The sequence below is a fragment of the Zeus faber genome (genome assembly GCF_960531495.2).
Source record: "Zeus faber genome assembly, chromosome: 5".
NCBI classification, from domain to species: Eukaryota; Metazoa; Chordata; class Actinopteri; order Zeiformes; family Zeidae; genus Zeus; species Zeus faber.
The window spans coordinates 16804709-16831697 of record NC_137192.1 but is presented as its reverse complement, the minus strand read 5'-3'; the positions used below and the strand labels follow the sequence as shown (position 1 = coordinate 16831697).

The following is a 26989-nucleotide window of genomic DNA, read 5'->3' as shown; positions in this document are numbered from 1 at the left end:
GTGAATCACTTTGACAGGAACAAATATTCTGCGGCTGGTATCAATCGTATCAAAATGCTGAATTTTCTCTTTTGCAGTGTTGGATGGATCTTGAATATTATATAAAAACTCCATGCTTGGGGGTGGGGGGTTGTGGAGGGAGGGGAGGATCTATAATGTGATGGGCATTTAGTTTTAGGAGGAGGGAGGGAGGGTGGGAGTGTGGAGCAGTGAGGGAGATGCAGGAAGGTGGGAAGAAATGAGGGGAGGCAGAGGCAATAAGAGGCACTTCTGCTTCACACATGAGTCAAGCCCTGTAAATCAGATGACATTTTTGGTAGACACTCATTCTTCTCCCTGAGCTCTGTACTCGGCAATTTATCGAACCGCTATCGATATACTCTCGTATTCTTCAGAAGATTACCTTTTCTTGGAGCGATGCGGCTCCACACGGGGAAGTTGGCGTTCCTGCTGATGCTTTCTCAAGCGCTGACACACCTGGCGTTGGGTGCAAACTATCCGTACAGTTACTACAGGAGGATCTGCTATAGACCGCACTGTTTCCATGGATACCGTGCCTACAACATGGGCTACGTGGGACCAGGTAAGGGGATACGTTAAATACAGATGTGGTCATTCTAAAACTTAATACACATTTTCTGAAATTAGGCTGCACTTTATCTGAAAGTTCATAAAAAATTACGATTCATGCTTTTTTCTCTCAAACTCAATTTGTTTTGAAATAATTATTTGCTAAAACTGCAGAGGACTGTATGTATGAGGGATTCAATGAGAATTTGAATTCAATTTTCATACCGCAATGCTGTTTGGGATTATTCAATTCAATATGTTTCAGTTATTATTCAATATTTCCGTGCATAAATTGCTTACTACGAGCAACCGTCCTGCCCCTGTCCAAGCCTCTTCATTTACCTTGTGCAAAGAGCACATTCTGAATATTTTGTCTATTTTGTTGTTTTTTTAGTTTGTTTTTTAGCTTTTTGTCATTGACCCTATCACGCAAGCGGCTACACAAACAAACAGGTGTTTGTTCTCATACTTTGTCCGACTGTTTCCTGTCTCTTCTACTGTTCCAGCAGAATGTGGTGGGGCCAGACGGTTTAATCAGCTCTGCTAATTTCTGTCTGCTGTGTGTCCGTGCTGTGTGTGCACGCTGTGTGTGCACGCTGCATGTGCACGCTGTGTGTCTGGGCTGTGTGTGGACGCTGTGTGCAGGTTGCATGTGCAGGCTGTGTGTGCAGGCTGTGTGTCGACTCTGTATGTCCGTGCTGTGTGTGCGGAGGCTGTGTGTGCGCGCTGTGTGTGCACGCTGTGTGTGTGCACGCAGTGTGTGTGCGCTGTGTGTGCGCGCTGTGTGTGCGCGCTGTGTGTGTGCGCACTGTGTGTACGCTGTGTGTGCATGCTGTCTGCCACTGGCCGGATAAAGTCTGTGCTCTATCAGAGCCCACTTGGACTTACTGTTATCAACACTGAGGTTAGCTCACTCACTGTTAAATATATTTCACGAGAGTGACGTCTTGCAAAGCTAATACAAACAGGACACACCGTCAGTTAAACACTTGACAGAGCATGTCAGTGTGACAGTGATTGAAAGTTTGGGATTCATGTTTTGAGCGAGTACAGGATCTAACCCCACTGCAACCCAGAGGTACTACAGTAAAGTGGCATAGCTTGGAAAAAAAAATTAACGAATGTATCTTTCACGTTAATTTCTGTGAACAAATGATATGGAGTCGACTAGAATTGGAAGACGACCCCTTTTCCACACACAAAGAGAGATGCGTGGCAGGGTAATGATGGTGGAGGGCATCACTCTAATGCCCCTCCTGTTGAGACGTTGCCGAGGCTTTGGCTTCGTGCTCCAGGGGATCGTGTTCTCTCTGTGGAAACCAGACTGGTTGGAGGGTGGAGGGTGGAGGGGCTAAACTTCTGTACTTATTTCATAAAAAAAGCAGCAAAGGACAGTGTGCAGCATGGATGGAAAAAAGGCAAGGGGTTCCTGCCAGCTTTCCCCGGAGGGGAGTCGAGTTAAAGTTTGGCAGCAGACTGAATAAGTGGAAAGTTTAGACGGAGTCTTTTTTTTCTTGTCCCAACATCCAAAGATGCAAAAGTGGTGTCCTTGATCCAGAGGGAATCCAAAGGGTTTTTTTTATTAAAGTTGGGACGTTCCTACTAAAATGTAATCCTTATAAAGTGTAAAAATTACATATTACGTTACTCATTACACTCTTGAAGTTTTAATCAGCAATACACCCATACATTACTGCACCACTTATTACTTTTCAAACACACACTAAATGAGTGCGCAAAGATTTTCATTTTCAGATATATTAAAATTTAAGGTGGGCCAATGCAAACAACATGCAAATGTAGCCTCTCCGTGTCCTTGGGTATGAACGGGAGGAAATCTCTGTTCCGGCCCGGGGTAATCTGTGCTGTTGGCGAACAACACGAAAAAGGAGGAAATGCAGTGAGGGCAACTCCAACACGGACAACCTGGTTGCAACAGGGTTCAGCAAGAACAGCCTTTGGTTTGCCCCGTAACTGGACGGGAATCCTTCCATGCTGAATGTAATTCCACTGCCAGTAGAAACACTTTGCACAGCAGTTTTTACTCTTTAATGTGAAATGTTTTCCGTTTTTCCATCCAGCACATGCTTCCGATCTGTCACCCCGAGCTGGAAACTCAATCCCTTTTCATCTTATTTAAAAATAAAATATTATGGTGGAAGAGAAAGCTTGGATGCGGCCATCCTCCCATTTTTAATATGTACTTTTTGATCTAGTTACTATTGTTTTCTCTTTTTTTTAAATTTAGTAACTGAACAGATGCAACAGTGTTACTTTCCAACCCTGGGATGTTTTATATGGGTTTATTCATCTGATAAATCAATAATAAGTCTGGTTTTATAGGGAATGCTTAGCCATATAATTCTGGCTGATCCCGTAATATGCTTTCATGTTTTCCATGCTAGGGTAATGTTTTATACACTATTTTAAAACATTGCAAGGGAAAATAAAAAGGTCAGCAATTCACAATTTGCGATTTCCTTCCGACTGTAAACTGGTTCTATTAGAGGCCTTTTTCCACTTGACATTCCCTGGGAAAATGATTTGAAGAATTTGAAGTGTGTGTACTGTTTACTGGTGTAACATGTTGTGTTGGTGTGCAGTGGACACGATGAGGCTCAGATCCTCTGGTCTGGACACCATGTTTCGTTCCATCCACGCAGCATTGCACGCGACTCTCAACCAGACCCCACCACCTCAGAGCCGCTCTGGGATTCATCTCCTCCCCCATAACTTCCACAAGGGACGCAACTTTGATCACGTCCGGCGCGGTGATTGAACATAAGTCGCCGCTCCATTCAAAAGCGGAGATCGGTTGTCACAACCTTGTGTATTAATGTGCAAATGATCATTCGCAGTCATTCAGTGCACAAGGCTCCGTTATTTCGGGGGGGATTTCACTGTGATATATTGTCAGAAAGTACTTTTGGGATTTGTCTGTAATTAACTGCTGGAGGCAAATTAGGATTTCACATTTTTTTGCAATGGACAATGCCAAAAAGTCCCCGATTGGGAGGATACTGTAAGACAATTATATATTTTTTTAACAATAGTGCAGTTGTTTGATAAAATGCTCCTTGTCACGGTGGTCGTTCTGGACTCCTGACACTTCCTTTTGAGAAAGTAGCTGCTCAAACTGGACAGCACCAGACAGCACATGACTCAACCCAGACGTAGTTATTTAGCTTGGCACCAACCACCAGCGTTTTACGATGTGTTGGTTATTTTACAGTTATTCCAAACGCTATTCTCACTCACCTCTAACGTTTCGTCTTGTGGTGGCTATAGGGTATTGGCCTCCAGTCAGCATCCAAGAACACTTACCTAAATTAGTTAAAGTTTTATCAACCCTCAGCTCCGTCGGTGTGTTTTCCAAGTGCATGAAAGGCCAATCAGAAGTGTCGTGTACTCTGTATTCCTAGTAGGAACCACGACGACACTTTTTGGGGAGATTTCATGGGAGGTGTTTTCGGTATTAACATCCTGATGTTTTTGTTGCTGTAGTCAGAAGGAATGCGAGCCGCCGTCCAAACGGCAGATCCCCAGAAGTCAGATCTCACCGGGGGGTCCGCTGTGAACCCAACAACAATTTATTAATCTTTGACTCCTCAAATGAGACGTGAACCGGTCTTTTTTTTTTTTTTTTTTTTTTTTTTTTTGTTTCACTGCAAGTAGCTCCGACAAAGAACTTCCCTCTGTGTTTGTTTGTAACTACCGTGCTTAGCTTATGGGAATGTGTATATTTTGCATCCTTTCATTTTAGTTTCCATGCGTTTCTCTGCCGTGCCCAAGGGGCCTTTGACAAGCGGCAGAGGAATTTAAATTTGGTTTTAAGTGTTCGGTAGTTGTTACCATATGGGAAAATGTGTTTGTTTGGACGGTTATGCACTTATGGACCAGATTAACTTCTCATCCATCATGAATTTTCTCGCGGCATACGTCTTCATCCTAAAGGCCGCTTGAAATTCCTTCTTCAGCCCGACTGCTTCCTCTACCCACATTCTATTTATCTGATGAAGAGACACTTGTTTTGATTATTTATTGAGGGTTTTTTTTTACGAAAATAGACACGGAGCGTAATTGTTAAGTTGCAATATAAACTCTGCCCTTTTCCCTCCCTCCTCCATGAACATCGAAAGGAAAAATAAACAAAACAGGAGTATCAGCTTTGGAAACTGGTCTCAGTAAAATAAACGCAGTACCGTCTGATTTAGACATGTGAAGTCATTTCCATGGAAAAAGAAATGTGTACCCACTGTACGGCACTAATGGAGTATATGTGATATGTATATGTGTATATGTGTATATGATAAGCAAGGAGAGGATTAACAAGTCCAAAGTGTGTTGCAGATCTTCATTTTCAAGGAGGTGTTTCCATTTTTCTATGGATTCTACTTACTTGCCTCGGCTGTGCCCTCGCCCCCTCGTTCACTTCTCCTGCTCGTCTCCTCCTCCCTCGTTTCCTGCAGATATTGACGAGTGCCAGGTCCACAACGGCGGCTGCCAAGACAGATGCATCAACACCCGGGGCTCGTACCACTGTGAATGCAACCCTGGCTCCCGCTTGCATGTGGACGGGCGCACGTGCCTCTGTGAGTATCTCCAGTGCAGTGTACGAGTTGCGTCTGGTTGATAACAACGATCACGTCGGAAGATATCGCTCCGTGGGCGAAGGGAAGAGCCCTTAAAGCGGCGTAGGGCGCAGACATTTGGGACTTGGCTGAATCCTGCGTTATGTCTTCTCCTCTTCCCTCAAACTGTGTGGGATCCTAATGTGTTTGACCGTAGTGTTTATGTGTTATCTAAACCTTGTTCCTGCCACGTCAGACACATTATCCTTGTGGGGCCAGAAGACCGATTATAAAGCAAGCGATCAGCAACGCAGTATCACTTTCCCCCGCCGAGGCCTCGCCTGACATTTACGAATGGAAACATTTTGTTCCTGCTTTTCTCTGCTTTGTAATTTTTCATGATCGGTATGACAACGGACGGCGTGCCGGGCGTCGCAGAGCAAATGCGTGCGAGGTTGTCGTCAGTTACGTGATGGCCGGTCGCGCCGCACATCATAGAGTGCCTAGTGTGTGGCTGCCAGGCCATTGTGATCTGTGGCGCTGCATATCTCTCTGAAAGCGGTGGCGCTGGTGACATGCGGAAACCGCAGCCGTGTCACAAGTCGTCCTTTTTCCAGTGGTAAAATCATTGGGTTGTCACGAAAGTGTGAAGAAAAGCATTTTTCAAACCTAAACAACTTTGCTGGAGGATTTTCCAACGTTCACGTGACAGGGGCACTCGATGACAATAAGGGACTGACGTCACTTGTTTTTTTTTTTTCACGACGTTCGACGAAATATTGATCCAAAAACAAAAAAAGCTGTGGGACTTGGGTATTACACGTCATGTATGCAGTAAAAAACACATAAATATACATAGCGATACCCCGCTACAACGCATACCAGTCACAATAAAGGCACGCGAGGAGAGGAGCAGCAGATGTCCTCACATTTCAGTTCCACATCCCGGCTCTGTTGTCTTATCCAGCTCCTGATCTGCCAGGAGAGGTCAGATGTGTCCCGCGCACCGAGCGTGTGGGTGAATAATATTTGAGTTGGCGAGCGTTGGAGGGGGATTGACAGGTTCTTTGAGATGGATGATGGGTCTTGTATGAGAACATCAGACTCAAGAAACGGGGGGGGTGGGGGGGGGTCGCACCGAGGCTGCAGCCTACTGTTCCTCCTCGGGAGATCAAGTGCTAACTGTCCGACGGAGTTTCAAACGCTGATGAAACCGAAGCTGGCTCCGGTCTCATCTCATCAGCTGCGAAGCATCGTCCGCCGGGCGGAGGCCTGCTTTCCTCCGCTGTCCGTGGGATAATTTGGGCCCATTTATGGCGATCTGTTTTGTCTGCACTCGCTCAGGGCATCGCAATCTGCTCGGGATTTAACCTCATCCTTTTTATTCGTGTCAATGCTGAGGTCACCTGGCCTTTCTTCGCATAGTCGTCTGCGAGTGATTTTGACTGAAAACGTGCTTTCGTCAGACTTTTCATCTTCTCTCGTCGTATTTGTTTGTCTGTTCAGCTGTACATTCCTGCGGCATCAGTAATGGAGGATGTGAGCACTACTGTGTCCAGCAGTCTCCTGCGCACTTCCGCTGCCGCTGCAAACCAAACTACATCCTAGAAGAGGATGGCAAGCATTGTAGATGTAAGTACTCCTAATCCTGCTTGAAATCCCTAAACCATAATGTGAGATGTGCAGAGAAGCTCATTTCTGAAAAATGAAGGAAGTCGTAAGAAGAGGCCCACAAAAGCACAGCGGAGAGAGCTCATCTGTCACAACATTACAAATCACGTTGCAGGCCGTTGTTTCCAATTATTATTATTATCCGACAGGATGTCGGTGATGAAGGATGAAATTAACTGCCATTTATGGGATTAGACACTAATATGGTGTCAATCACAATGATTCTCTTTCCCTGTTTCCCTTGAAATTGGTCTCTTAATGTCTTCCCTCCTGTGGTATCTGTGTCTCTCCTCTGACCAAGGTCAGAGAGCAGACTGTTCCCAGAGGGTGGAAGATCAGGATATAAATATTTTTGTTCTTATTAAATAACTGTCTTTGAGACTGTTTTACATTGTAGTTGTGGGCCATGAGGAGCTTGGTCTAATTTTCGCGGGGCTGAAGGTTCAGCATCCCAGATGCTGGACAGGCTTCTACAAGCTAAACACACGCGATGCAGCCAGCAGCTTGGATCCAGAGTCCTCCATGTGCTCTGCATTAATATGTGTGACTCTGGATATTATGTACTCCTACTGTGCCGGAACTCTTAAACATTTGAGTGACATCTTGAATCTTGATCAAGTGCGTGTTCATTAGTGTGTGTGTGTGTGTGTGTGTGTGTGTGTGTGTGTGTGTGTGTGTGTGTGTGTGTGTGTGTGTGCGTGCGTGCGTGCGTGCGTGCGTGCGTGTGTTTGTGCTACAGTGCAGAATCCCTGTGCAGATCACAATGGAGGGTGTATGCACCTGTGCCGGGTGGACGGAGGGAAAGCTCACTGTGACTGTAAAGCCGGGTTCCTCCTGGCAGAGGACGGGAAGACCTGCCAAGGTGATACGCTCGTCCTTCATTTTAAAATCGGAATTAGAATCCGTGTATTTGGCAAAATAACAAACCGAATGTACAACAATAGCCAAACAAAAAAGAAATAATATTAAAAAAAAAATGTGGTTAATCTGTTGACTGTGTCGCCACACAGAGTTATAGATTTGGGGAAACTTCTAAACACATGCAAGTTTTTAATATAACAACAACGGTTTGCGATTGAGGGTCCACCGCATTTGAACCAATTAACAGGGCGTTTTTCGGTTTGGTCTCCATGCTCCATCGTCCTTCACAGACATAGACGAGTGTGAGACGGAGGAGGCCAGCTGTGCCCACGGCTGCCACAACACTCTGGGTTCCTACGCCTGCGTCTGCAACACCGCCTACGAGCTGGGATCAGATGGAAAACAGTGTTACAGTCAGTTTCAGCCCCATTCTTTCACTGTGAATACACATCACTATAACTGGAAATAACTACCGAATCTGAAATATTTTATTGACATTCCGTCGGCTTGTGCGGTTTGTGATTTAGGAATTGAGATGGAGATAGTGAACAGCTGTGAGAATAACAACGGCGGCTGTTCACTCCACTGCCAACATTCAACCAGTGGTCCAATATGCTCCTGTAACCAAGGTTACCAACTGGATGAGGACCTTAAAACCTGCATTGGTATGTAAGAAAATAAACAGAAAATTGTACATCATGCAACACAGTTGCTATATGCATCACTATCCTATTATCGTATTTATGTGGACAAACTGCCTTCATAATAGAAACCAGTGAACAGATGGATCCGGCTCGTCCAAAATTTAGTAGACTTTACCTTCGATAAATAAGTTCACGAGGACACACCCACCTTTCCAAAGCCATTAGGACAACATAAAGCTGGGTGCTTGACATCCTCCCCCTTTATATCTGTGACCTCAATGTTAGCTGGCAGCCAAACTCACACAGCTCATATTAGGGAGGGATATGGGTGCAGAAAGGCCGTATTTTAATACACTCAGGTTGTAACTTTTGTGTTTCTGCGTGTTGTGCTTGGCAGACGTGGACGAGTGCGGGGAGCAGAGCTCCTGCTGCGAGCAGGACTGCACCAACTACCCCGGGGGCTACGAATGCTACTGCTCAGCGGGGTACAGACTCAACTCAGATGGATGCAGCTGCGATGGTATGTTTCTCCACGTTTGAATCTGGAGCGTTTCCAGTTGAACTTAACTGTGATATGAGCGGCATGAACCCGCGTGGGATGGACTTTGTGTAGCGTGAGACTTTGTCCCCCTCCATCCTGCTGCTGTCTAGATGTGGATGAATGTCTGGCGGCCAACGGAGGGTGCGATCACACGTGCCAGAACAACGCCGGGTCCTTCCAGTGCTTCTGCCGCCGGGGCTTCCGTCTGGACGAGGACCGGCACTCCTGCATCCGTGAGTATCTGCAATCAGGCTGAAAAAGCAAAAGAGGAGCCAGAACGCTCTTGCAACCCGTGCTACAAACCGGGTTTCAACGGGCAAACAACCAGACTCTTACTCATGCTGAAGGAACCAGAGTTTGAAATAAAATGAAAGCACATTAGAGCAAATCCAGAGGAGCTCCTGGCAATCTGCTGCTGCATAATTTGCGCAATTAACACATCTCACATTCTCTCTCTCTCTCGCTCTCTCTTTCCCCCTCACAGCGCTGGAAGATGCCATTGAGGCCCTGTCGAGCGGGGCTGTTGTTGAACTTCCACTGCCTCACCCCCAGCTGACCTTGCTGCAGGACTACAGCCAACCGTTGGAGCGCTACGACGACTACGAGGACGACGAGGGGGAGCTGAGGGCCGAAAGTAATCTGGAAGAGAAATTTGGTTAGAACCCCCCCCCCAATCCTCACACACACACACACACACGCACGCACGCACACACACACGCACACACACACACACACACACACACACACACACACACACACACACACACACACACACACACACACACACACACACACACACACACACACACACACACACACAGAGACACACATTGCCCTGCATACTGACTCTGAACCTGTATCTGATTACCTGTGTGCTGTTCTCACAGGAGGCAGAGCTGCCTGACAGGCTCATTTACGCAGAACAATTACAGACCGCATGGTGCTGGTTAATTGCTCTCCCCCGTACTTTCTGCACACACTGCGGCCGCAGCATCCCTGGCTGTAATTGTGAGGCTTATGGGCACTGGCAGCCAGTTTGGGGTCCGTGGAAGGAAGCCCACAGGCTCTCCGCTTCGCATTGCTCAACCTTGATGGAGTCCTTCGACAAATCAAGACATTTAGAATTTTAATGTCAACTCACCTGGGGATGGAAGAATTTAGAGCCCTGCTCTTTTAATCGTAATCTTTAGTGGATGTGATGCTCGTGCGTGTTTCCAGACCCGGGCTGTGTTTCTAAAGTTAGCCTAAGTCCTTAGATGCACTTTCTTAAAAAATATAATAATATAAAAAATATATATTTTCTGGAATATACAGTATAAAGTATGTTTTTTCTGCTGTTGTTCCCAGTGTGTTTGGATGAAACCTTTGGCCACGACTGCAGTCTGACCTGTGACGATTGCTCTAATGGGGGGAAGTGCGGCACGTGGAGAAATGGCTGCGACTGCCCCGATGGATGGACGGGCATTATCTGCAACCAGAGTGAGGATACACGCACACACGCACGCACGCACGCACGCACGCACGCACGCACGCACGCACGCACGCAGGCACGCACACACACACACACACACACACACACACACACACACACACACACACACACACACACACACACACACACACACACACACCTAATTGCTGTAGACATTGAATGATTTAAATCGGCACTGTGAACCGATAGGTGTTGTTAACCTTGTTTCCTTTTTTCTTCCCACCACACAGCTTGTTCCGAGGGGTATTTCGGTAAAAACTGCTCCCTCCCCTGTAAGTGTAAGAACGGTGCCAGCTGTGATCCTGTCAACGGCAACTGCCGCTGCCCTCCTGGCGTCAGTGGAGACTTATGCCAGGATGGTGAGTTGCTGCACGGCTGGTTGTCCCAGACAAAACAAGATTCTACAACCGAGAACCACATTTGGGTTAATTTGTGTTCTACGGAATGGCTTGCTAATAAGTTATTGGTTGTCCTCTTGTGTCTCACGTTGGATTTGTGGTGGCTGATGTGTTGCCAGAGACAGTTTTTGGTTTCTCCCACATAGCTGATTCCGCAAGAGCTACATTTGATCCAATAGACACACATTTTGGTGTTATGGTTAGGGTTAACCATAAGGGTTAACCCTAACCATAACCCAAATGAGATAATAACATGCCAGAACATCAGCAACACCGACAGTACCACAGATCTGTTGTTACGAGGCTCACGGCTCTTCGGGAACGGCAGAGGGAGAGGGGAGGGCTGCCACAAAGAAATGCCACAATTTACCGAGCAGCTTATATTCAAAGGGCGTACTAAGCTGTGTGTTCCTCTCTGCAGGCTGTCCTAAGGGCTTTTATGGGAAGCAGTGCAATAAGAAGTGTAACTGTGCCAATAACGGACGCTGCCATCGGACCTACGGGGCTTGTCTGTGCGACCCGGGGCTCTACGGGAGGTTCTGCCATCTGCGTAAGTCCCAGTGTTCAAACACCAAACCTCTGACCTCACTCCCCTGAAAAGAGCGACTTCCCCAACATCTAAAGGGGCCTTATCGTCCGTGCCCTCCACAGCGTGTCCTAAGTGGGCCTTTGGTCCCGGCTGCTCTGAGGAGTGTCAGTGTGTCCAGAAGAACACCTTGGAGTGTCATCGTCGCCACGGAACCTGTGTCTGCAAACCCGGCTACCAAGGCAACACATGCAAAGAAGGTGAGCAGTTTGGGGCGATAACTACGTGTCGGGAAGAGGTTTGGTACTTTGTATTGAAGATGCTTTTTGGGATTGATAACTGAGTGTTCTCCAGAATGTGACCCGGGCTCGTACGGAGCGGGCTGTGGGAAGCAGTGTTCCTGCAGGCCTGGGGTGTCTTGCGACCACGTGACGGGGGTGTGCCAAAGGAAATGCCCCGCTGGTCGCCATGGGCAGAACTGTGAACAAGGTAGCCAGTTCCGCAGATCACGCAAGGAAAACATTATTTTGTCTAATTGGGCGTCCTTGGACTAACTCCTTCCATCTGTGATCGTTTTTCCCAGACTGTCCAGAGGGGCGGTTTGGGATCGGCTGTGCACGCTCCTGTAACTGCACCGGAGCCCCATGTGACAAAGTGACGGGACAATGCCAGTGTCCCGTGGGGACTTCGGGAAAGCGCTGCGAGAACTGTGAGTGCATGCGACTTGCTGTCAACGTCTGAGACAATCGGAACCGCAAATCTGTGATGAAAGTGGTTTTGTTGTTTGGGTGAATCGTAGTGTGTCCGGAGGGCTCTTGGGGTCCCAGCTGTAAAGAAGCCTGCCCAACCTGCGAGAACGGCGGCGTATGCGATAAACACAACGGGTCGTGCAACTGTTCCCCAGGGTTCATCGGCCGGCTCTGCCAGAACTGTGAGTATCATCGAATTAACTGAAACACGAAGAACAATTGATAAGAATAATCCATTCAGCCAGGTAAAAAGTAAAACCACTGACCAGTGGTTTTACTTTTTGACTACTTTGTATAACTACAAGCACCTGTTTTCCTCCAAGTCATGGAATGCGAAAGGGTGGCCTTTTAGGCATTACTTTTCATGTTAGAAACGTCCTAAAAATAGTGCTACAGCGGTTAAAAATAACAGCCATGTGGTGTTCTTGTTTAAAGAAAACACGTGTTCTTGAACTTTTCCCACACCTGTTTTTTTTTTTTCCACAAGTGCCCCTGGTGGGTTCGTCACTACCTCCAAACTGTCGTGGGAACTTGCTGTGGCTTTGCTTTCTGGCGTGCGTTTGTGTACAATACTCCTGATGGTTTTAGTAATTACTGCGTTCTTCTGCTCTCTTGTTTACGTCAGCGTGCCCGACTGGACGTTTTGGTCAGGGCTGCCAGCTGAAGTGTGTGTGTGAGAACAACGCTCACTGCCACCACGTGACCGGACGCTGTACCTGCTCCCCGGGCTGGACCGGACACAACTGCAGGAAAGGTACAATAGCCCCAATAACACATCAAACCCCGGTCGGGAGCCAAGTTTTAAAAATATTATTCTGTTCAAGTAAGTGATATAATGTTCCCGAATTTGTCATTGTATAATGATAAATAGTAGCAAAAGAATGTTTAATGGGTATATTTAATTCAATGTGCTTATACACGAGAACTCACAATCTCATGTGTCACCTCAACCACATTGGGCAGCCTGCGACGCCGGACACTGGGGCGTCGACTGTTCCCAAACCTGCGACTGCAAGAACGGAGACGGGAGCTGCGACGCTGTGACCGGACAGTGCAACTGTGAGGCCGGATACACTGGAACACGCTGCGATCACAGTATGTTGCTGCTTTTTAACTCTGTGTGTGTATGTGTGTGTGTGTGTGTGTGTGTGTGTGTGTGTGTGTGTGTGTGTGTGTGTGTTTATTTTTTCAACTTGAGATGATGATGCAATGATGTATTTTATGATACACTTGGAATTTAATATCAATCTCAGCCGCAGAAATAATTGAATGTTGTGTTTTCTCACATTTACTTCTTTATTACATGTATTATGACTTATAATTATTATGATTGTTGTTATTATTATTATTATTATTATTATTATTATTATTATTATTATTATTATTAATAATAATAATAATAATAATAATAATAATATATATATTGTTAATATTATATTATATAAGATGATAACATTTATCATTATTATTACATTTACTACTCTGACTACACTAAACTGATTATAAAAAGCCTTTCCAGTGATTTGCATTCCGTCAATCTGTTCTTCAATGCCTCAGAATGTCCGTCGGGTACGTTTGGTCTCAGCTGTCGCCATCGCTGTCAGTGCGACAACAAGGCGTTGTGTGACCATGTGGGCGGAGCCTGCACCTGCCAGGTGGGATGGACCGGGACCTTCTGCGAAAAGCGTAAGAGACAAGAACTCCCAACACATCCGATCTGGGACTTGCAGAAATGTTAAAGCAGCGGTAACTAAGTTTCATGTTAGATAACACTAAACAACACCGTCTGAACCCTAGGGTTGGTCCTTTTTGGTGATATTGCCCCTTCTTTAAATCACGTTGACAAGTGCAGAGAGAGATTCACCGCCTCCCTGACATTTGATTATTCAAAGATTTATTTTTGAAACTGAAGAAGTTATTTTGAGCCGTAATCTTCCTGTGATGCTACTTCGGTGCGACTACAATTAGAACCAGAGCCTGAGAACCACAGTAACATGCGTGCGTGCGTGCCTCAGCCTGTCCGCAGGGTTTTTATGGACTGGACTGCCAGGAGAAGTGCCTGTGTCTCAACGGCGCGCGCTGCGACCACGTGAGTGGGGCGTGCTCGTGTCCGGCGGGCTGGATCGGTCCACACTGCAACCTGAGTGAGTCAAAAACCTGAGTTCAAAAACATCCCACGCGCACTTTTTTTAAATACAGGCATGGCTCATTGAACTGCATTTCTCTTTTCGACTTAACCGGAGGCCTCCGGTGAGAGACCGAAGAACGGCTGTGGTGAGACGTGCGGGGGGATCTTCTCTGCCTCAGACCGATCCTTCCGCCGCCGCAACATAAACGAACAGAACAAAAACATAATTCGCTTTTCAGGATAATTTGGAGCGAGCCCGGCGCCAAAATGATCACACATGAGAAAGTAACAACCGGCGTGTCCCCATGCCGCAGTCCGTATCGTTTACCGGATCGCCACCGCCTTTTGATCACCCCGAGTTCATCAGAAGTTTATCTTTTCCCTGGCAGCGTGCCCGAGCGGTTTCTATGGGGAAGGGTGTAACCAAACCTGTGGTTGCCATAACGATGGCAGCTGCCACCCGGCGAGTGGGCTGTGTGTGTGTCGACCGGGCTGGACCGGGCCCAGCTGCACAGAAGGTCAGCGCACACCGGAGTGACACAGAGATGTCAATATGACGGCTGCAAACATCACACAGGTTTATTGATGTGTTTTGGGTTTTTCTTCCCAGAATGCCCCTCCGGTTTCTACGGAGCCGACTGTCGCCATCGCTGCCTTTGCCAGAACGGAGCGACCTGTAGCGGCACCGATGGGAGGTGCGCGTGCGCCAAGGGATGGGTGGGCGCGGCCTGCGAGCAAGGTGAGGGCAAAATATTGGAAAATTCCATGTTCGGAAAGTCATGTTTTTGCTCCAGCTCTGCACTGGTCAGCTAGTTTCACTCATCAGCCGGACCTGTGGATTATTCCACAGGGTTGGTTCAAAATCCTGGAGTGGAATTTTGCTTTCTGACTACAAACAGGGAAATACTTAAAGCTGGAGCAAAACTGAAACACTCCTATTTTCTACCGCTTCCAACTTTACTTTGCATTTTTTTCTGTTTCATTGCGAAGAAAAAATTACAACTTATGTGTAAGGTCGAAATCAAGGTAAAAATTGGTATTTCTATTTTTCATTCATAACTAAGTTATGGATAAGAGTACGTTGATATTTTTTCTGATTCTCATGATGTCATCAGACGTGCCAACTGACACCCAACCAATAAGATCACAGCATCATATTATGAAGCCCCACCCACACCAGGAAGCCCACACTCATTTAGCCGTACCTGTCACTCAAAAGGTCAAAGGTCATCTTGTGCGTATCTTAATTCTGGTACGGTAATTATGGTAAATTTATGGTTTATAGACATCAAAAGATTTATGATTTCAGTCCGTTTTTTATTGCCACCTTAGATTGAACCGACCCACACTCAACCTGAGTCAACATTTACATTTCGTCCCCGTACCGCTTCTCTTTCGTTGAATGTCAACCCCCGCAGTCACTATCACATACAACTACGTATCAAATGGAAATGAGAATTCACTCAACACCGGCTGCGAACCGCTGGAATTATTTTGTGCTTTTGCGGATATCTGAAATAACATTGATTTGTTTGGACTCCTCTGAGCAGAAGCATTACCTGAAATACAAGTAAGCGTTTAGCACAGCAGCCGTGGTTTTACCAAGCTCAGGAAATAGATCATGCTCCAACCAATTTTCTCTCTTAGCTCATTTGTTTATGCCTCTAAACCAGACTCCTCCAGCTTACGCGTGTGTGTGTGTGTGTGTGTGCGCACGCGCGTGCGTGCGCATGTGTGTGTGTGTGTGCGTGCGTGTCTGTGTGTGCGTGTGTTCACCGCAGACTGTTCTCGATTTGCGAGACCCCACAGTCTCCTGTCTGTCCCGTAAACGTCTCGAAATCCACCTCATCGCAGCGATCTTGCCCAGCCTCTCTGGGCTCTCTGCGTTACACACGATTCATTCTCCCTCCGCGCCTGTTAGAACGTTTCCCCAGGTTCACCGTTGCCAAGACACTTTTTTTTTATGAGCAGGAAGACTAATTCTGCTGCTGGAATGTTTCTTCACCCTTGTAACAGATTCCAGGTTAACTGTCTGCTCGGCCTAATTGTGAGTTACTGTATCGCGGAAAACTGAAAATGAAATTGGGGGGGGGGGGGGGGGTGTCCTGTGGTTTGATTTCATATCATTATATTTGGGCCAACTGTGCGTATGTGGCTTTGGTTCTGGTGTGTGTCCGCACAGAGTGTGTGGACGGTCGGTTTGGGGAGGAGTGCCAGCAGCAGTGTGAGTGTGAGAACGGCGGCCAGTGCGACCGACAGAGCGGACGCTGCCGCTGTGGACCTGGCTGGGTCGGAGAACACTGCCAGAGAGGTACGTCCTGCGCTGCGCTGGTGTCAAAGTCCCAAAAGTCAAAGGATCTATAAAGTCAATTAATTTGGAGGAAAAAATATATATCATACGTGCTTTTTTTTTTTACCAAGATTGGATTTCTCTGATGCCTTTGAAAATGACAGGAGACTGACCGTTTTGAAAATTCAAAGTTATAGGCAGGCAGGCAGACAGATAGATAGATAGACAGACAGATAGATAAATACTCTAGATAGATAGATAGATAGATAGATACTTCTAAATTGCAATGTCCCAGCAGCTCACATCAAAACAATAGGCAGTAATGATAACAAACAAGAGAATAAAAATATGAAAAACAAAAATATGAAAAAGAAAGTGGCAAAGTATGGGGAAAAAAGTGAAATACACAGTAAAAACTATACAGTTATACAAAATATACAGATACCTGCAGAAAATAAAGTAAACTTGAAAAATGTAAGCAAGTGTAAACATGAAGAATTTAAGCAGTAAAAACAGAACGAAGAATAAACCTAAGAAACTAAAATCAACAGTGAACATAAACACCTCTGTATAAACACATCCCTGCTTCACACTTCTGGTTGTCGTACAAATGTTTTTGTTTTCTTTAGCTTTTTTTTCTTCTACCGAAGCTTCGGTCAGAACATCCAGTAGGTCCCACGTCACCCGACCTCAGCCTCCCTGTCTGTGAAATACTGAATCATGTTCGCTGATCAGCTGCAGAGGCAACGCAGCCTCCCAGCACCGTGCGCGGTAGGAAACTAAACACACCGCCCTCCTGGTCCTCTCGCTCCTCTGCCCTTTCCCCGCCTGCAGCCTGTGCACCGGGCCGCTTCGGATCGGGCTGCGAGCACCGCTGTCAGTGCGAGCACGGGGCTGCGTGTCACCACGTCACCGGGGACTGCCAGTGCCCCCCCGGGTGGAGGGGAGCGCTGTGCAACAAAGGTAAACACATATGGAAAGGAAAGATTTTTTTTTTCTGACGAAGGAAAGACTTTCTGACGTGTGATGAGAACAGAAGGGAATGTTCTGGACTCCGAGACACCTCAGTCACACAAGGTTCTTTCCACTGTTTTATTTTTCCAACGAAAAACACAGGCTGTTAAAAGGCTTTCAAATCCAAATCAACTACATTTTTTTCCCCATGACCCAGCGTGTTTGCCTGGCGCCTATGGGAAGGGCTGCACGCAGCGCTGCGGGTGTCCTCGGGGAACCTCCTGCCACCACGTCTCCGGAGAGTGCGGCTGTCCTGCCGGCTTCACCGGCAATGGGTGCGAACAGAGTGAGTGGGACACGCGTTACGCCGCCAACCTCATGATTGTTTCCTCATTCAGAAAAATCACCCAAGCAAATGCATAAAGGTCTCCTAAATCGACCCCGTCTCTTTCTCCCTCCCCGCAGCCTGTTTGCCGGGAACGTATGGACTCAACTGCAACCAGGTCTGCCAGTGCTCAGAGACCAACCAGCTCTGCCACCCGGTGTCCGGCTTGTGTTACTGCGCCCCGGGCTTCCGTGGCCCTAAATGCGACCAAAGTATGTACAAAATACAATGAATGCCTTTTTCTATTTTTATTTTAGTTCCTGTTTGGAGGATAAACCATCCATCCCATACAGTATGAAGGTATTGAAATCCATTTCTGTGTTGCATAAGACACGGTGTCTTTATTCGGAACCCTCATGTCAAGAGAAACCAGTGAAGATCATCTCAGAGCAGCTGGAACCAGCTTTCAAATGTGCCCTCGGACCGCCGGCTTTTCAGAAGCTTCACCCAGGAACCGAACCCTCGGTGAAGCTGCAGCTCTCCTCCAGCAGCTTAACGCTTCACGTCACCGAGTCTGAGCAAGCGCTGGTGCCCCCCACCGATTAAAGCTCGGGGCCACGCGACGTGATTTTTTTTCCCCCAATCGTGAACGACAATGAAAAGATCGAGCACGGCACATTTAAACGACTCACATTTGCGGATTTGAACCCGGTATTAAAACCCGCCGCGCCCCGGCGTCCTGCTGGTTCCGGCTGCTCTGAGAGGATCTTCACCGATTTCTCTTAACGTGAGGGGTTCCTATTAAAGATACCGCGTCCGTCTGCAGGCTGGCGCCCTGCCGGTCATGGGGCTCGATAACCTTCAGACTCAGGAAAACTCCACAATAACAAGAAGTTTGGTTGGATGTGTGGAGCTGGGATTCAAACCCGGGGTGCAGCACTCACTGTGCATCGCTTTGTCACACCGAGCGAAACCTCACGCTGGAAACTTCAGTTTAACCCGGTTGACTTCCTCCACAAAACACTATGGCGAGATACATGCATACGCGTCACTTGCAGACGCTATAGGAAATGTTTTCTTGCTAGAAGAGGTTCCAGGGGATCTGCAGCAAAATGATTACTGGTTTAAATGAATAATTACTCTGGATCCCAGAGACTGAAAGTGATCAAATGGGGTCAGTGGGGTTTGCGTGTATGTGTGTGTGTGTGTGTGTGTGTGTGTGTGTGTGTGTGTGTGTGTGTGGGTGGGTGTGTATAGTATGTAGGTGTGTATCAGGCAAAAATAGAAGACAGCCCTTTGTTGAATTAAAAATACAAATACAGTGGTACCTCGACTTACGACTGTAATTCGTTCTATAAGAACGGTCGTATGTTAAAACAGTCGTATGTCGAAGCAATTTTTCTCATATAAATTATGAAATCATGAAGGGTGACAATAAACAAAATACACAGCACAAACCCAGTAAATATGAAAAAAATAATAAGCCACGAACTACGTGCACACACGATGTAGGTTGCCCGCTGACTGACTGCTGACTCACTGCTGACTGACTGCTGACTGACTGTTGACTGACTGCTGACTGACTGCTGACTGACTGTTGACTGACTGTTGACTGACTGCTGACTGACTGCTAACTGACTGTTAACTGACTGCTGACTGGCCGCCGACGCGCCAACTGCAAATTTCCATGCTCGTATCTTGGAGCAATCGGTCGCAAGTCGAGACAAACTCGTATCTTGGATTAGTCGTAAGTAGATGCAGTCGTAAGTCGAGGTACCACTGTATAAAGACTCTATAGACATGCATTATCAAATACAAAAGCTAGAATTGTCGTTCAAAGCCACGTATGTAAGACTTTTGCATCAGAAGAAGAAGAAGAATCTTTAATTGTCACGCAACACACCACACTACAACACATGCATACACACACACTTTGGATGGTGGCCGGTGAAATGTGGCCTCTGCATTTAACCCATCCTGGCTTGTCCTTCCTCCGGGGGGGCAGCCAGGAGCGGTGGGCAGCATTCATCGAAGCAACCGGGGACCTGGTACCGAGTGTCCATCGCTGGTCAGTCGATGATGTGTGCATGTTTTTTGGTGGGGGTCCTTACTGATGGTGGAGGAAACCCCATGTGAGCACGGGGAGAACATGCAAACTCCACACAGAAAGGCTCCTATTTGGGAGATAACCCGCCAGACGACGGTGCCAACAGCGCCCCAGCGCGGTTATCTCCCAAATAGGAGCATATTATGTTATGATATAGCATCATTATTATTAATAGTTCACCTTGCACTTCACACATTTAGCACGTTCTCGTTTCAAGGCATTACATACAGTTTGTATATGGGCGGCTAAAATTCATTCAACAGGCTGTGCAGGAAATGGCGTCACAATCTTGTTCCATGTGTCCTTTTTTTTACTTTGAGCCTCTTTAAAGGTCTCTGCACGAGCCTGCTTGACAAATCACACACACATCACTATCATTTAATATAATTGATCTTTTTATTACACAATTATATGTTCAAATCCAAATTTAAGGTGAAAATTAGGCTGTTTCGATTCAATGTTTCCATTAGGCTTTTACTAGTTAGTGCCATAAAATGATCATTAAAGACAATTCATTTGTTAATCGCAATTATTGTGTGAAAATTGAACACTGACGAAAATGTCATCATCCTCATGGCAGCTCTGGAGACGGTAACCGACGTCCGTCTTTCCGTTTCAGGGTGCGAAGAGGGTCGATATGGATCAAACTGTGGCCGCGAGTGCCGGTGTCAGAACGGCGGGACGTGCGCTCCCACCACGGGAGCCTGTGAATGTCCGGCGGGGTTCATAGGAGCCCGCTGCCACATCAGTGAGTCCAGTCCAAACTGGTTTCAGACAATAAGCGGCTGTCTTCATTTTGTGGAAACACCATCAATACCTAAATGTTTGTGATGTGTGTGTGTGTGTGTGCGTGCTGTGACAGCGTGCCTAGCCGGGCGTTATGGGCTGGACTGTGTCCGGGTGGCGCTGTGTGGGGACGGGGCCCAAAATGACCCAAGGACCGGACGGTGTGTCTGCAACGCCGGACGTAGAGGGGAAGACTGCAGCCATGGTGAGTTTGAACGCATGCACGGACGCACGGAGAGACAGACAGTCAACATAGACAGACAGACATCAACAAGCCCGGTGGGAAATTGTGGAGTTTCCAACATGCACATTGTACCAAGGTTCATTTTATTCTGAAAAGTGTGGTGAATGAATATTTTGCTCAGTTTAAGCCTTTCGAGTCTTTCTTTGAGGTTTAATTTGGTCATGTGCCTGTATGTGTGTGTGTGTGTGTGTGTGGTGTGTGTGGTGTGTGGTCTGTGTGTGTGTGTGTGTGTGTGATGCGTCCTCAGGCTGTGCCCCAGGCTGGTTTGGGGTGGATTGCGTCCACCGCTGTGACTGCAGTAATGGAGCTGTGTGTGACTCGGTCTCTGGAAACTGTACGTGTGGTCTGGGCTGGACGGGGAAACGCTGCGACACAGGTGAGACAGGTTCAGACACATCCACCAGCACGACGCACGCATCACAACATCATTATGATTCACTGGTCTGGATTATAATGTAATCTCCACAACGCCTATGGCTTCCAGACCACATTGCGACACAGAAGGTTCGTATCGAACCCTTTCCCCTCACTCTGCCGCTCTGTGCCAGAATGTGCGCAGGGGAGGTTCGGCGCGAGCTGCCGCTTCCAGTGTCTCTGTCAGAACAACGGCTCCTGCGACAGAGCGACGGGAAGCTGCCGCTGTGGCCCCGGATACTACGGACACATGTGTGAACATGGTGAGAAACGCCAAGATCATGCCGCTTTGAGACACATAAAACGTATTTTCTAGTGGATCCACCCACACCTGTGAAGATTTCCTGTGTATTAAATGTACAAGATATCCAGTGAATAGCAACAATCTAACACTCATCAAAGGGTCAATTTAAATATTATGAAAAAATATTATAAAAAAACATTTGCTTCCTTTTTAATACAGCCAACTCTAGCGTTTTATCCATCCCTTAGCTATTAGGAGCTATTGTTATCTCTAAAGTGCTTTTTTTGTTTGTTGTTTTTTGTGTATTTTTAATCGTGATATTACTAAATAATTATAAATTATTTTCAAATATCACACCTTGATTTATATTTATCACCTTTTATTATTGCCTCTTTGAAGAGGGGATAACCAAAAGTGACTAAAATAAAAAGAAAAAGGAATTAACAAAAACAAAATGATCAGCTGGGAAACAAAAACAGCGCGTATGGGCGTGTGTTTTGAGTCAGTTTGTGATTTGCGTGTGTGAGATTTGGACTTCCAGTGCTAGTTGAACGGTTGTCGGTGGGGGTACAGTTTCTTCTAAATAAATGAAGTGCCGACGTCCTGTGTGTGGCAGCGTGTCCGTCGGGGCTCCACGGGCCACTCTGCCAGCTGCCGTGCGACTGTGCGAGCGGGGTCTCGTGCCACCCGGCAACGGGACGCTGCGTCTGTCCTCCCGGTTACCATGGCAACCGCTGCCAGAGAGGTCAGTCCCACCGCCTCACCTCGCCGGACCCCGGCCATCAGCGAAAAAACATTTATTTCCCACTGCTTTTGTTTTCTGATTGAACCCCTTTTAAATCAATTGATTTAAAAAAATACAATTTGAATTTATTGTATTTTAGATGTATTGTTGTCCTGTTAATCCCCTAATGCTGTCCTCATCAGGTATAATAACAATAATTATTCAATGTTCCAACAGTTGTTTCTTCTTGTATTTATTAGTAATATATTTTTGCTGCTGTTTTCAAAGCCGTCCTTTCTCAACACCTGACAGTGTTTGTCCCCCCCCCCCCAATTCACAGAGTGCGAACAGGGCACTTATGGTCAAGGTTGTGCCAAGGAGTGCGACTGTGATGAGGGCGCAGCGTGTGATGCGGTGACAGGAAGATGCTTGTGTCCCTCGGGGAAGACGGGGAGCAGGTGTGACATCGGTGAGACTGAGACGCTTGTTCTCCTGTCGTGTACAGAGCGCCGCGGCTGTACAATGTACACCACTGCGCACTGCCCAATGTGACGGACTTCATACATCCCCGGGGGGGGGGGGTTAAAGTGGAAATCCATAAAAACCTCTGTGCATAAGATTCATATTCCATCCCTCTTTGCTCTAGATTATGTCGAAGGTATTGAGTTTCTCTCTACATGTAATGACCATCAGGTACTGACTAAATATGTACATTGAGCAGTATCTGGATATTACCCAGTCCAGGCACTTTTCTACATTTGAACATTTTATATATTTAAACATTTGATTTTATTCATTTCATGTATAAAATGAATAAAATGTGCATGTTTCATGTGCATGTCCAGACTGCAAGGCCAACAGCTTCGGTCCAGACTGCACGGAGACCTGCGACTGTAACAACGGGGCGCAATGCAACCAGCGCAACGGCCGCTGTACCTGCCTCAACAGCTGGATCGGGGTCACTTGTCAAGAAGGTAAATGACTCCGAGGGACGGACGGACGGACGGACTGACGGAAGCGCGCGCGCGCACACACACACACACACACACACACACACACACACACACACACACAGTATATGTCATTGGAACCGGGGGAAAACTGTAGCTGCAGGCGAGCAGTGGACCATCGAGCTGACTGGACATTTGCGCTGACACCTAAAAAGGCAAAAACAACAAAAAATGAGGAACCGGTTTTACTTTTTAGTGCTGACTCTATTCACCGCTGTCGGATTTCGGGGCACAGCAGTTGAGGCTGCACTTCTCCCCCGGTGTCGACTTTGTTTCACTGTGCCGAGGCGTGATGTTTGCTGAGCCAGACTGATGGCTCTGGGGGCGATTTGCTTCCTCCAGGTGGACCCCCGCGCCTCCCGTCCCGAAGCAGCAGAGACGACTCGCAGCAGGGAAACGCGTTATAGAGCCTCCGACCGCCTGGGACGGCAGCTCGGGTTCAACGGCCCGGGAGTGTTTTTTGAGGGACTTTTGAGGAGACTGGTGAGAAGCGCAACTCCCCGGTTGGATTTCTGAAACGACCGACGTTGAACTGGTCGTGGGGAGTCACCGGACGGTTTCTCCAGGATCCTTCCCGCCCTGTCGTCCTGTTGCGGGGTTGGCTACGAGGAATGTGCTTTTTACGAAGCCGGTCCAGGAGAGAGACATTTCAGAGAGACAGGCCATATCGACTCCACGTGAGATCGAGCCTCTCCGTTCTTTGCTTCGCGTGTTTCTTTCTTTTTTTTTTTTTTTTTTAACCGTTTGTCGCTCGTCCCTGAAAGGCCGAGTCGGGATGTGCGAGATAATCAAAGTCTGAACGTCACGTCGTGTGGTATTGCCGGCGAAGACACCACGAGTTCGAAAAGCAAACTCGTCATCCAAATTGTTTGCTATGAAGTTGTTTAACCTTCGACACAACATGAGGTCAATTTATGAAACTATGGGTGCTATGTTTCTTCACTGTGAAATACACAAAATATCAGGACTCATTGTACTGTACATATATCAAAGTACACTATGTTTACCATGCGCTGAAATGGAAAAACCAGGAGAATCTCACTTTTAAAAGTTGGCTCCGAGGGTGGTCTCACACAAGGCAAACGAAAGCTGAATTATTTCTGCATGTATAAATTGCGTTTTTCATATTTATGTTTCAGACAGTCGTATGCAGTCGAATATACCGTGTTTTATAAAATAAATGTTTGTAATTGTCACCTGGAGCAGTTCTTTTTCAGTAGTACCAATAACAGACACACAAAGAGGTTATTTAACTTTCTTATTTTTTCCATTGTCCTTTAATTTTCATTAAAGATCGAAGCTGTACATCCTGTCTAAATCGAGATTCAAGCACAGTGCAGATAGCAATGCCTGCAAAATGAAAAAAAAACCCCAAAACAAACAAACAAACAAAAAACAAAAACAAACATAAAAGGCAGAGGTGATCACAACCAAAAAATATATATATATACAAGGTCAAACTATGTACAGAACTGGAGAAATCGTACTCTCACTGGGATGTCTTCACAGAGTGAATTTAGTCCACCATTGCATTCGCTTCCGAGCATTCCTCACAATGCATACACATCACAAATTAAATTGCCTTTTTCAGTCTCTATATTGATACAATATTAACAGAGGAAAATGCAGCATGATTAAAAAAAAAAAAAAAAAAAAAAAAAAAAAAATTCTTCCCACCTTTCAGCTTTACTACAATGAAGGCTCAAACATAAAAATATATTCTCTGTATAACCTCGGGCCGATTTCCTTCCTTTCTCACCTGGTTATTATTTATTTGTCTGTTCTAATGCGGTAAATACGCCAAAAGGTAGGACCTGTCAAATCATAATTTCCCCCTAAATATTCCTACAGAGACGCCCTGAGAGCACCCCATTGCATTGCACGGAATGCCTCGTACGGCATTCATGCCACAAGATACCACTTAGGTCAAAGGTCAAAGCTAAGCCCTGTGCAACATGGTGTGAGATAGAACCAATGGTTTGACATAAAATCACAAAATACTATAAAAAATGTGTACAGGCTGTTTTGTTTTTTTTTCTTCCCCTCCCCCCTCTCACGGACACTACCTCTGAGCTCTGCACACATTACCAATTAATCGCTCTCCATTCCCTGCTGATGGAAATATTAAGACATGGGGACTCTTTACAGACAAATGAACGCTGACGCCCTTTGTCAATATACAGAGATCAACTAATACAGCAAAGCTAAACCAGGGATCATCCGTCCCTATTCACACGCGCACGCGCACACGCACACACACACACACACACACACACACACACACACACACACACACACACAATCTACGCCAATGACACAAATTGTTCTGCTGCTGTTAAAAATCACCCATGTTTTTTTTTTGTTTTGTTTTTTTTTGAACCTTGTTCACACACACAGTAACACTCAGTTCTATTCTTTATATTTCTGCCTCACCCATTCGAGACGCGCTTGTGTCTCGCTCACATTGTCACCAGGAGTTTTTGTTTCAAGATAAAGTCCAATAGTGTGTCTGCCGTTAGTTTTAATGCCTTATGTACATATTAGTAGCTCGAGGAAGCGCTGCCCTGCTCGTCCCTCGGACGGGCCGGGCAGGAGGCTCCGTGCTCTGAGGATGGATCTCATGCTTTCCACATTGTGCTTTGATCACAGTAAGAGAGAACCCAAAAAGAGAAGCCGTGAGATATACTGCGGGGCAGCGATACGTTTTCTTCAGTGCGCTTATTAATTAATACTTTAAATGGGATCTATCAGGCCGCCTGCCGCCCCAAAAAAGAACCTTACCCTTCCTGAAGTGTCTTACTATGCATACTGGATATGGAACCTCGTCCTTAAGCTTCAGAACAGCATGAGCAAGTGACAATATAAGATATACATCATAAATGGAATAAGGTCCATTCTATAGACTGATAACAAGCTGGGTTTGAACATGCGTCGAGATGATTTCTAGAACCTTGCAGGAAGTGAGTAACACAGTCGGATGTGTTGTTCAAAGAGATACACCGAATATCTTTGGCTTGAGCCATGTGAAATGCCGGCGGTCGGACAGATCCTCCCCAGCGTTCACACATGCGTGAGAGTAAAATACAAGCCGCTAACCGCCTGGGTTTGAGCCTTCCCTAAAAACCCACCCATTGTGTTCCCTGAGCTGCGCTGCTGACACCGACGTATTCTCCCGTCAGAGAGGAACAAATATGTGTTGAACATATCGAAATTGAAATGTGAGTTGAACCACTTGAACCTGCCAGTGTTCCCGTACGTGAGAGATATGAGGCCGCCGCCAATCTGCCGACTGCGCAGAAACCCCCAGCTCAGTACGATGAAGCTGTAAATAAGGCAAATACTCTGAACACATTTGGATGAGGGGTCTTTTTTTTTTTTTTTTTTTTTATAGGATCGCTAAGACCATTCCTGGGACAGAAATGATAGACCTCCAATACTATAAACAGAGGAGGGACAAGAAATGATAGACCTTTAAGACCGCACCTCTGAGGTCTATAAAGAAAGGAGAGACAGAAAATGATAGACCTCCAAGACCGCACCCCTCCAGCATAAACAGGAGAGACTCGGTAACACAGTGCAGAAGGACACTATATTTGACATAATGTGGTCCATAGTCTTTTGATCAACGTTATCATGGACAGGTCAGTAGCTAATCTCCCCAAAGGCGGACCAGTTACCTTGCACACATTATGAGCAGCGAAGGGTTCAACGCTCACACATGTTAAATCCACGGTACCGCG

At 46.5% G+C, this 26989-nt stretch overlaps 1 protein-coding gene across 1 annotated transcript; it reads left to right on the top strand.

Moving 5' to 3' along the window:
- The first annotated feature begins 286 nt into the window (after positions 1-286).
- On the top strand, positions 287-24437 carry megf6b (multiple EGF-like-domains 6b). The gene is made up of 34 exons (XM_080001415.1): positions 287-583; positions 5040-5162; positions 6648-6773; positions 7552-7674; positions 7964-8086; positions 8201-8338; positions 8715-8837; positions 8969-9091; positions 9343-9513; positions 10206-10337; positions 10581-10709; positions 11170-11298; positions 11400-11534; positions 11629-11763; positions 11858-11983; positions 12074-12205; positions 12649-12777; positions 12987-13118; positions 13581-13709; positions 14039-14167; positions 14541-14669; positions 14762-14890; positions 16334-16462; positions 17276-17404; positions 17613-17741; positions 17861-17992; positions 20447-20575; positions 20690-20818; positions 21105-21233; positions 21406-21534; positions 22132-22260; positions 22580-22708; positions 23085-23213; positions 23592-24437. The coding sequence occupies exons 1-34, from the start codon at positions 418-420 to the stop codon at positions 23654-23656; spliced, it is 4398 nt and encodes a 1465-aa protein (XP_079857541.1). The 5' UTR covers positions 287-417; the 3' UTR covers positions 23657-24437.
- Positions 24438-26989: the final 2552 nt, after the last annotated feature.

Excerpts from the sequence above, each read along its gene's own strand:
- megf6b (XM_080001415.1), top strand. The coding sequence starts at position 418 with ATGCGGCTCCACACGGGGAAGTTGGCGTTCCTGCTGATGCTTTCTCAA. Across the intron at positions 10,338-10,580 it reads GGGCATTATCTGCAACCAGA|CTTGTTCCGAGGGGTATTTC; the intron begins GTGAGGATACAC and ends CCCACCACACAG. Across the intron at positions 14,168-14,540 it reads CGGTCCACACTGCAACCTGA|CGTGCCCGAGCGGTTTCTAT; the intron begins GTGAGTCAAAAA and ends TTTCCCTGGCAG.